Raw genomic sequence first — 12,089 nt, 5'->3', positions numbered from 1 at the left:
TTCCTAAGACATGAATTGTTCAGATAGCCAAATTCCCCGAAATAAGTTACTTTTTTAACCATGCATCCTGACAGCTCTCTAGGGTGTCATGTAAATGCAGCGTCATGCAAAAGCTTACAAATTCAAGCGTAGTGTATCACAAAACCAAGAACCCTTTCGGAGCGAAAATTTGTATGAATATTAGTTCTCAGCTACTCTTATACATCATTAAATTAAAATCTCAGGAAGATCAATAGTTTTGTAGTTTGAGTTTCAATGACGTCATGTGAAAACCAGCTATTGTTAATGCTCTACCGCCCCCTTAAATGATTGACATGGCTTTATTGAGAAGAACTAGTCACAAAACGATTTAAAAGTCTCGAGTTACAGCAGGAGCCATAATCGGGAACGGAGACCGTAAGCGCGCGCCATTTCTAGTATTGGGGTTGTCCCCATGATATGGGACAATAATTCTATTTTTAGCACAAATTGCGCCATCGCCTGCGGCACACGCGCGTACATGCTGCGAGGATTTTTGCGGATGTCGCGCGGGGGAAATGGCGTCCGAAATTCCCGGAATTTTTCATGTTTTTGGCCCACAACTCAACGCGTTCACGTCTGTTGGAATTTTGCTCAAGTATTTTCGTCGTAAGCTGCTCCAGTTTGAGTGAAGTAAGACAGTGTCGAAATTAGGTATGTTCCGCTGTAAGCTTATATATATCGCTGACCAAGTTATGTTCCGACGGATGCTTCTTTTACATGAGCTGTACGTTACTCCACTTTAAATTTCACATATGTTGAAGATTAACAGCTTTTCCATTACACAGCAAAAAACTAGCTGGATATATTTAGATATAGCAGAGCTTCAGGGCTTCATAGTTTAATAGCTCCTCTTGCCACACGCTTGCGAGGAATTTGTCAGTCTATCGCGACCGAAAAGTAAAACAAAATAATTGCTAGTTTGAGTTTCGCTTGAATTTTAAGCAACGCTTGATGTTTCATCAAGGCCTAATAACTTTACGTCTGTAGATACTGCTCAGTTTTTTTCGTGTAAAAATCCAGTAAATTCTCTGTTGTCAATGAATGAAAGCGCCCGCCGATGCGTGTTTTCAGTACAGTCAGTAAACATGACAAATTGTACTTCCGCCGCACTTTCGTGTGAAAGCGTACATCGAACTCAAACAATAACTCTATAGTTTTTAAATATGTTTAACATTGATAAATGTTTGAGAACATATTAAAAGCTAAGCTGAAAATATGTGAGTAAAGCAGAAATAATCAGCAAAGTTACGATGACGCTTTCTTTAATCAACTTGGAATAACGATTTCGAGTTTGTTGATCGAGCTATCAAAACTCCTTGTCTATTTTCATTTTCGCAGTGTAAAACTTCACTATGCTTATGTTGAAGAAACACACGTGATGTTAGTAGCCTTTTTTGCGTTCGTGAAATTTGTTACAGCATCTCAGCACAAAAGATAACGAAAGAAATCTTTGTCAAGATTTGTCGACAATTGAAAACACCGACTCGGACTTGAAAGTGCACGAGCTGCACTATGCAAAGGAGCTAATTGTACGCGTCAGACTTTCCTTTCAAAAACTTTTGCAAACTCACCAAACAAGCAGAAACAATAAGAAACCGTCAAAACAGGTTTTGGTTATGATGAACCATTGTCTGAGAAACTCACAAATTAACTCGATACCAGAGTAGAGAGTTTTCTTGCTATATTCTTAAGTCAGAACAAACGCAAAAACATACACGTAAGCTTACAACTAGCGTGAGCAGATCTTAGTATTCATTCCCAGCGCGAGATTGAAGTCTTGTTTTCGACCCTGAAAAACCCACCTTTTCCGTTAGCTCAGAGCATAAAACTACATATAAGCGCCCTGGTTCGTATTCCCTGCCTTATTCCCTACCATCGCTGTGAAAAATACGCAAGAGAATCTCTCAACTCTCACCATTTGATCACACAACGTGACAACATCCACGCGAGAGCCCCCGACATGTGCGTGAATCCGCGCGGATATATGACGTCAGGATGGCGCAATTTGTTCTAAAAATAGAAAAATTGTCCCCTATCATAGGTGCGCGCGAATCCCGAGACTTACGGACTCCGTCCCAGATTATGGCTCCCGGTTACAGTGGATGCTGCGAAATGAACCACGGCTTTGTATCACAATGAGTTTGCCGTGAAGATTCTTGGAAAATTTAAGAGTTACTTTCTAAATCTGGAATTCTCTTGAATGAGTCCGACTCAAAATCAAAACGTGCTTGTCAGAAATGGGCCAGACAAATGTTCAACTTTTGCAAAGTTTTGTCCCATTTGAAATTGGAGTCTAAATCAACACGAACGTGCAGATATCAAAACGGCGGCGGAGAGCTAATCTATCGCTTCCTAAAGGCCTGCATCGTCCTAAATGGACTGAACAAGAGCTTCCTGCATCGAGAATCGATTGAACTTCAAACTCAGTAGGCATACTGTTAGCAGTAAGCACTCAACATGTTGTCGTTATGTCAATTATCGCCCGGAAGCCACGCAAATAAATTTCTTCCGCGCTGGACCATTGCACGTCTAAGCCCTAAATTGATGTGGCTAAAGGGTTTTTCTGTCTAAAGCAAGCATGACATTGTCGCCACAGGGCAAACGGCCTACTGTTACGGGACTAAATGTAACCCGTTCAGTTTACACATCTCAGGCTCGCCGTGTTAAAGACCGTGTTAAAGACTTTGCACCAAAATAGCGGGCATGTTTTTGGAAAATCGGTCAAAAAGTGTACATAAATATGGCCGTGTCCTACTGAGGTGCTATCTACTCCGTGTACTCTTAATAGAGTCCATACCATGCCTATACAAGCCTTTAAAATCGCTGCAAATGAGTCGAACGAGCCAAACAAAGCTAAATTAGAGCTTAAATTGGTCATTTGATTCGCGGCACTAATTTAGACAGGCTTAACCTCTGCGATTTCACCTAAATGACCTCACTATGTCTTTACTGTGGGTTAAATTAGCCAATCATGGTAACAAGAGCATTGTAAGCAGTGGAATCGGTTATTTACCTGTATATTTCAGCGAAAAAGAAGCCCTTACGTGACATTTCATTTCAATGTCTGTCTGGATTCGCAAAAACATAGCCACAGAATTTGACTTGTCACTGATAATCTTGATACAATTCTGTCCTAGAGCAAGCTTTCCACAAGGCTTATCGTAGCTCAAATAACAGCAAATAACTCTCCTGTATGCCTTTTGAGGCCAGGAAGACTAAATTCACCGTCTTTTCGTTGAATCATGAATTGTACAATTTAATTAAGAGTGCTTTTAACATGAAATTGGAGTCTAAATCAACACGAACGTACAGATATCAAAACCGCGGCGGAAAGCTAATCTATTGCTTTCTAAACGCCTGCATCGTCCTAAATGGACTGAACAAAAGCTTCCTACATCGAGAATCGATTGAACCTCAAACAAACTAGGCCATAGTTAGCAGTAAGCGAACAATCAACATGTTGTCGTTACGTCAATTATCGCCCGGAAGCCACGCGAATAAATTTCTTCCGCGCTAGCGAATCACAGACAGTTCTGATAGTTAGCAAAGCCGAGAGCGCCTAAAATTGATAAAACAAGGAAATTCTACTCACGATCAGCGCTTGAACTCATGTTCTTCACTCTGCTCGTGGCCATGTTTTGCACGCTAATAGCAGTGTCCCGGATGTACATGAATTTTGTCGAGGGCGTAACGGCCATATCCAGATTTCAACAGTCTTTACCCACATCAAAGTTCAGAGCAAATGACGCCAACATCAGCTAGAAACGTCTAGTCCATTGCACGTCTCAGCCGTAAATTGATGTGGTTAAAGCATTTTGCTGTCTAAAACAAGCACAACATTATCGCCACGGGGCAAACGGCCTACTGCTACGGAACTAATAATAAATGTGACCCGTTCAGTTTACACATCTCAGGCCCGCCTCACGTACGATAATGGACGACGCTTACTAGCAAATCGTTAGCCTTGGGCCTTCATTGGACTTAATGATGTCCTCCGGCAGACTTCCTTTAGACAGCAAATACAGAACGTTAATCGGTCGCTCCTTGTCAGAGTCACCGCGCGAACTGAATTCAGACGAGTGTAGCCTGGGCAACATCGCACGCCTGATAATCAGCGGGGTTGCTTTAAATTCACAGCCAAATGTGATCTATGTCGCAATTATTTAAAGGAATCCAATTGCTTTACTAGCGCTAGTACTAGCAGGACGTATCCTATTACGCAGATTCTTAATTGTAAATCTAAAAATGTCATCTACTTGGTTACGTGCAAGAAATGCAATGTGCAATATGTTGGTTCCACAAGTAACGAATTTAAAATTCGTTTCCGCAACCACAAGTCTTCTATGATCACCAAAAAACGTACTTGTGAAGTTGCTATTCATTTTAACAAAGAGCCTCATGCTCTGGCAGATTTTCCATTTTTTAATTATTGAACAGTTGTGTAGTCTTAGTGTCAATAATAATAGTCTTGATGACCGTTTGCTCACAAGAGAGGCTTTTTAGTGTGCTCAATTATGCACCCTCACACCTCATGGACTCAACAAAAGGTGCGAGTTTAACTCCAGGAATAGGATTCGCTACAATTAACACCATCTTGCTGCTGTATTTTATTTGATTTTATTTGCTTTTTAGCGGGCGTTTTGCTATTTTTATTATTACGTAATTCTTATGTAATCTTATGTGAAAATTTTTTTATTTCTTTGTTCTCTTTGTAAGTTATTGTTTTGCAACTTATTTAAGGCTTTTTCACTTTTTGTAAATTTTATTTCGAGTATTGATATTCTTAGTGTTGAAGAAGCCCGAATGGGCGAAGCGTCCACTGAATTATTAAAGACCTCCGACGAGAAAAGTTCGCATCTTCTTCTGTTTATTCAACCTATGATTATTTAAAGTAGAAGCGTTCTGTATCCACTGGATCCTTTTCTCCAGGGCATCATCGTTGGCAAAGTAACATCGTTCACACATCTATATATATGAGTGTAAAATTTGATTTTCGTAAAACAGTGCTCAATACATCAGAGTAGAGCGAAGTATATAATGTGGGAGGAAAACATAAATAAACTACAAGTTCGTCCCTACAAGCCTGTTTCGTCGTTGCCCACTCATCAGGGGATTTAATGAGAATAATCTTTACCACCGCTTATATACAATATAATTTACATAATATATGCAGCGCGAAATTTAACGAGTTAGTTGTTTCGTAGGAGGACTTTGTTTCTGTGACGGCAAGATGACACGAGTTCGTTACGTTTGTTTAGCGTTGATAGCTCGGGTAGGCAGATGATAAGGAATTTTTCTTTAAGGCAAAGGTTTTACTTGAGCTGTTGTACGGCGAGTGCGATGAGAGAATGCGCCAGGAAATAAAGTGTTCGGTGTTATTGTCTTTGAGGGTCCAGATGTGCTTGCTGAGTTCGGTCGAGTTTCTGTGTTTAGCGTGGCGGAATGATGCGGTGTGGTTTCTGTATCTAGTTTTGAAGTCGTTCTCTGTGAGTCTGATGTACGTTTCTGTCGTGTTGTCTTTGCGTGTTACGATGGCTTGGTAGATTACACACCTATATTTCGACTGCCTACAACAGTCTTCCTCGGGGTAAATGAGCTGTTACAACCGCACGCGTCATTCTACTTTTAAAAGTAACAATCTTGACAAACGCGCGCACGCAATTAATCTACCGCGCGCGCCAACACAAGTAAACGATAAGTTACGTGCGTCTTGAACGCCTGTTCTGAGCAAAGAAAAAATCATTGTCGTTAAGCCCATAAGGGCGCAAGGTGTTCAGTTTATAGGCCCATTGGCCTTCTTTGTCCCTCAGTTCTTCCTCTCCATTCACTCGATTTACCAATTGAATCCTGACATCCCTCAAGCCATCATGTCCGTCCCCACAAAAGTGCTTTTATAGGAAGTCATCCTTCTCTTGCTCTGTTCCTTTCAATCTCCCATGTCGTCTCATTCTGGCCTCATGATTATTGAACCTTAAGCGAAACTTCGTTACAGTAGATCCAACATACTGTAGCGTACATCTCCTGCAAGTAAGCAAGTAGACTACGTTGCTCGAGTTTCAATTAAGGCTATAATTAATGGAATATTTCCTTCCTGTATGAGAACTCACAAAGTGGTCTCTTTCATCGATATAATCGTAAACTTCATATGACGCGTGCGGTTGTAACAGCTCATTAGCTCATTTTTCAACATTGCATGATTCCCACTGACTGGTTTCGATGCAAAAAATGATTACCTGGAATTGAGACTTGGAAAATAATTGGCCTAGATATTACACCAGCAGCTCCTAGAAAAGGTTCGTATGATTCTCATGATGAGTGCAGAAATCGGTCGAGAAAAGACAACCTACTCTCAACACACAACGAAAAATGTGTCCGCCATTGCTCTGGCTGAGACGTCATATGATTGGTAGAATACTGTAACGTGAACCGTGTCCGTGTGTACCAGGAACTTGCCATTTTCTGGCATATTCTTGCATAACACCTTGAAAACACTTTGTTTGGATTGCCATGTGGCCTTTCAGTGGTAACATCACAACTTGAATCTTTGATTCTCTAAACGACTGATGTATCACAGGATTACAGTGCTTTTTAGATGGATATATTAATTCGCTCCTTCTCCACGTCATCTCGTCGAATTCATGAAAAACAAAAAAAACAACAACAAAAAAAGTCCACATGCACGTAACAAAAACACTACGATGTTGATGTAAATCATAACAATTTTTTTTCTCAGAAATCGCGCAATTTTCCCTACTTTTTTGATTCACTCCGCAAATTTAGATACCTTGTAATTTCATAACGAAAATCTTCCTTGCGTGAACTATATGGAAGTAAGTTTCCATGTGTGCAACTGCACGTCGCTTTGCTTGTTTTAAGAGTCCCTGTCCATAAAAATGGAAAATAACTCGGCAAGGGTCAAAAATTCGATTTGCTCATATTTTCATGGTAGATAGGCTAGGGTTTGACAAAAACTACTAGTTAGTTTTTTTGGCAAAATATCCTTTTATTTCAAAGAAATATGCAAATTACCAAATTCCGTTAAAATCGTCATTTGACGCACCATTTTATTTAACAAGTTTGTGAGCCTCGCATGCAAAACCACATCATTCTTCCGTCTTTAAAACACTCAAATATTTTTGTGCAATGTTTAAATGTGTACTTGGCTGATTTTAGGAAATGTAGCGTTGTCTTTTTGAGTGCAAAATGATTAAATTTCGAAGACATGTATTTCATTCACTTAAAAGTACTTCGTTAAAATAATTGATTTTCACCATGCGCGAAACCTTCAAATGCATTAAGCTTCTGGTGGTTGAATTGCAGAAGGATGGTCTAGAGATTCCTGTAAAAATTTCTTTGGGCATATGATTGTGAGCGATGCGAGAGCTTTTCAAAGTACGTTAAAAATGCAAATATTTGACCATCCGTCGCCAAATTTCAATTTACGGGTTAGACGTATATTTTAGCATGCGCCACACTTAGACTGTTCAGCAGTCCCCTATTTTTCCGTGGGATCGTAGATGTCGATCGTTGAGTTCGATGGGCCGCCATCTTGGTCTCTTGATGCGAGCGAAACTGGGGAGAGTACAAAATGCCCGTGGGTAGTGGCGGTGGAGTTAATAGCGTGGGGGTGACGGGGCGAAAAAATTTTTCCGCCAGCCGTGCCCTCCACCACCCCTGCCCACGGGCATTTTGTACTCTCTCCAGTTTCGCTCGCATCAAGAGACCAAGATGGCGGCCCGTCGAGCTCAACGATCGACATCTACGATCTCACGGAAAAATAGGGGACTGTGAACAGTCTACACACGACTTGACGTATGTTAAGTTGAAATAGACACAGAGCTGATAATTTCGAAATGTTCTAGCCTCATTTGCTGTAAAAGGCAGGTCCAAAGCTGATTTGACGTGTTTCTCTTACCATTCGTCGCACATAAAGCAGAAGTTTGCTTTTGTTTACACAACGTCCGATGTACATCGCCAACTGTCAACTTATTTAATGGTCGAATACCATGAATCTGTGACCCTCTTTCGACACATATGATCACCACTGCATCTAAGTCAAAAACGGCTAATTCACTTGTAGATAGTTGCTTGCTTTGCACAACACCAAAATATTACGTTTGATCATCATGGTTAGGATCCTTACTTGCAGCGGTTCGTTGTTTATCATGCAATGATGTCATCCCATTTTAGGGGGTAGGGGTAGGACAATTTCTATCCTAATACTAATCCTAAGGCTCCGTAAGATTTGGAACCACTGGGAGCAAACAATCGTGTTGACCAGGAACAGATTAAATAAAGAAATGAAAAGAATGAATAGTTTACCATTGCCCCTGTTGTTATCTTTTACTCGACCACCGCTACCTACATGCCTTGCGTAATACTGTAACGCTAGACTCATACCTACAACCTTGGTCACAAGGGTTGGAAAAAAATCATTCTATACACATTTTGCCCTTCCCCACCCCTGTGCAATGTTGACTAAACACTTTCATCTGGCACAAGTTTGCATTTTACCATTTTCCAACATTGGAAGGGGGAAAGGGGGTGTTGACACTTATTCTGTAGGCATTACGATTATGATTTCATGTTTTTGGCATTTTCCAACACAATTTGTCCATGATTGTCTGAGTTTTCATATACTTTAAATGCCCATAACTTACACTGAAATTTACAAATTCTAACCAAACGCGGCACACGCACTATCCATCACTTGCTCAATAAAATGACTGCCCAAATCTGGTTATTACCTAATTCCCTAACTTGATTCGTTGATTTCGTTTTCCCTCAAAATTGAGGTTTTTAGCGTTTCTACCTCATGTAACAGGCAATAAAATATGTCTATGCTAAAAATATGTCTAAAAAGGCCCATTTTTCCTCGAAAACGATGTTCGTAGGTAAAAAGTACTTTAAGATCTTTGAAAGGGTGTTGCTATGGCCTACGTTCATTCCAGACACGCCTTTTAGGGCCAAAAGGTTATTTTGCCCAAAAATCTATCCAATAGTTTTTGCCATGCCTTAGCCTATCTACCATAAAAATATGAGCGAAATCGAATTTTTGACCCTTGCCGGGAAATTAAGAATTTGTCTGATTTTTACAGGCAGGCACTCTTAAGAGCCACTGCCTCTAAATATGGAGAATCCTACGACAGGACGGAAAATTCGAATTTTCTTTCATTGCGTCGAAAAGACCCTTTCGGTGAACTATTTTTAGAAACATACTTTAAAAGTCCCAGCGAGTTCACATTTTTGTGACATCTTACCGCTCAATCAATCGAGATGGCCGATGAAATTTATGCAAAATTGTGCATTTTCAACAGGCAAGTACAAGAATAAGGGAACTTGCCTGGATTTCATATTCACATAGTTTTAATTTACGTTTTGACCATTCCTCTGAGCTAAAATTCATCTTGAAGTAAATGCGTTTTGTCTACTTCTTGACCGTTTGAAAAATACAACTATCGCAATTTAATTTACGTGTAAAATTTCAACTGACTTTAGAGGGTCATAACTCTTCTAGTATACAGATTTCTTGACAAATAAGAGGTTCTAAAGGAAGAGCTATGCTATGGGTGTACCATATCTAAATGGCTAGTTTGGCCCGTGAAAATTAAGCGCGATAGATGAAAACTATAAAGGGTATTTTGACCAATTGCGTCATTTTTACACGACCGAGCAAGAACTTCGATCTCCCAGTCATCTTTATAGACATAATTCGACATGTTTCATAACAAAAATTATTCTTTTGACATTGTGTATCAAACATGTAGCAATGGATATCACCTTTATAGTAACTGTTGTATCAAAATATTATATCATTACTGTGAGCCTGGAATATTATTGCGTAGCAAGGAAAAAGCCAAATAAGCGTGAGAAAACTAAACCGCAAACAGATAGCAGTAATTAGTTGTAGGCTGGTAGTTTTGAGGTTTTCTCGCGTGTTCGAAAATTTATTGTCATTGGTTCAGTACTCGATTAACCTTTCAGAATCAAATCAAAGTGTTCACGGTTTTCTGAATTTCACAGTTATAAAAAAATAAATCGATTATATAAATTTTAAACCCACTATCCAAATTCCTGAGTTCTCACATTTTTATCTTTTATCACGAGGCGGGATTGCGCGGGATTGAAAATCACTTTTTTTCCACTTTTATTGTCCATTGTTTCCAGATGAGCCAGAACTAAAATTGAATGGTAAACCTGAACAAACTCATGGAAAACCGGCTAGACAAAATACTTTTGACCCCCTTTAGTTTGCTATATGTATTATATGAACATATCCGTTGAAACGTCACTTAATCCCGCATGGTTCTTAAAAGCCACGAAATGGAATTTCTTAAAAGCCACGAAATGGAATTTGAAAAATAACTCGAAGTCATTCCATAAAATTGGACAGAAAAATTTCGTTTAATTAACGTTGTAAATTTTCAGCGTAATTTGATTATACAATGGTCACGAAACCGAGTTCGTTAATTTAATTCATATAGTTTTTCTTCACTCTAGACATATTTTTATATATTTGTATACAAACGTTTTCATGCCAATAACCATTGTTTATGACAGAAGACTTTTGTCATTTTAGGCCACAAAAAGCCCTGCCCTTATGGTCAGAAAGGCACTCCTCCCGACAATTGTGTTGGTAAGTTAAAGCTTAAATGAACTCATAGCTGAATTTAACTGTTGAGAATTTTTTTCAACTCTGGCAGAAGTCATTCTGCGATGACAGTGAAGACAGTGACAGAGACAGTAGAAGTGACACCAATGATGACAATAAGAGCGACCGTAACATTGCCAATGACAGTGGTGGTTACACTGACAGAGGCAGTGGCAATGAAAGAAACAACCACCTATGTGTAGGTAGTGGCAGTGAAAATGATAGTGACGGTTACATTAACAGGAACAGACACAGGGGCAGGGACAGCGACGTGGACGACCACGGCGACGAGCAGGAATAGCGACAGTATCGATGACATTTACAGCGAGAGTAAAAGTGACATTGATAGTGACGGTGTTAGTGGTAGTTATAGTAATAGTAAGAGTGAAAATGCTGTTTATGATGGGAGGGACAGCGATGGTGATGCTGACGTTGACTTTGACATTGACATTGACATCGACATTACCTGGACAATGAGCTGCATAGGTTACAACGATAGTGGCGGTGATAATGATTTGATTACGATGACCCTTGAGCCTACACGCAAACACATACAGCCATCGTGGTACAAGAAAAAGGGAGGTGGTGGGTGAACCCCCACCCTCGGGTTTTCGCTCTCATTAGACGTATCCAATTTTTATCATCATCATTGTCATCATCATTATTATTATGGTTATGGTTATTATTATCATCATTATTATTATTATTATTATTATTATTAATGTGACGTTCAGTAGATCGCCCTTGAATTGCTCAACATGATGGGATCGACACTGACTTTACGAGACGTCACGTGACATTATTCCACCATCTTGGATTTCACTCTATCCTAAGAAAGTCAGAAATAACGTAAATCGGCAGAAAATTAATCCAAAATGTTTTTGAAGTGTAAAAAAAAGCACTAATTCTACTAATACTGCTCGAAACCCACTAAAAACTAAGGAAAAGGATGAATTCAGTCCAAAAAGACCAAAATTGACCTTGACCTGGATGCCAAAATTCAATTGCTATTGCCATGTCAAATGATCGGGAGAAACATTCCGCATATGAAAATTTCTGTGAGGGATGAATAGAGAGCTATTGAAATTACAGCTTCACAGACCAAACCGTATTTTCACAATTTTGAATAAAAACCTCTCAAGGTGGCGTCCATATCATCCCCTCCATTGTATCCCCGCAGGTTAAATTAGAAAAAAAAATTCAAAATAAAAGAGAAGTTCTGTTTTTGTTAGTTATTTATTTGAACAGATCAGCCCTATCCAAAATGGGGGGAGGGTTGAAAATTACCGAGCTGATTCAAACCGTTTACATTTATCTGGAATTGGAGGCAATTTGCTTCAGCATGTCTTTGCATTCGGAAAGCAATAACATGCTGTATGAATGATGTTCAAACGAGAAACAGAGATTGAACAAAAGT

At 39.5% G+C, this 12,089-nt stretch overlaps 1 protein-coding gene across 1 annotated transcript in view; it reads left to right on the top strand.

Moving 5' to 3' along the window:
- LOC149104385 (uncharacterized) overlaps positions 1-11,265 on the top strand; it is a 14,271-nt gene extending 3,006 nt beyond the window's left edge. Inside the window, exons 2-3 of the mRNA XM_089272218.1 lie at positions 10,601-10,657; positions 10,916-11,265. Of these exons, the coding sequence (XP_089128344.1) occupies positions 10,601-10,657; positions 10,916-11,265 (407 nt within the window). The remainder of the gene's footprint in view (positions 1-10,600; positions 10,658-10,915) is intronic.
- The last annotated feature ends 824 nt before the right edge of the window (positions 11,266-12,089 follow it).

Source organism: Orbicella faveolata, unplaced genomic scaffold, assembly GCF_042242905.1.
Source record: "Orbicella faveolata isolate gen_17 unplaced genomic scaffold, um_ofav_v1 contig_34, whole genome shotgun sequence".
In the NCBI taxonomy this organism is placed as follows: Eukaryota; Metazoa; Cnidaria; class Anthozoa; order Scleractinia; family Merulinidae; genus Orbicella; species Orbicella faveolata.
This window is presented reverse-complemented; position numbering and strand designations above follow the sequence as displayed.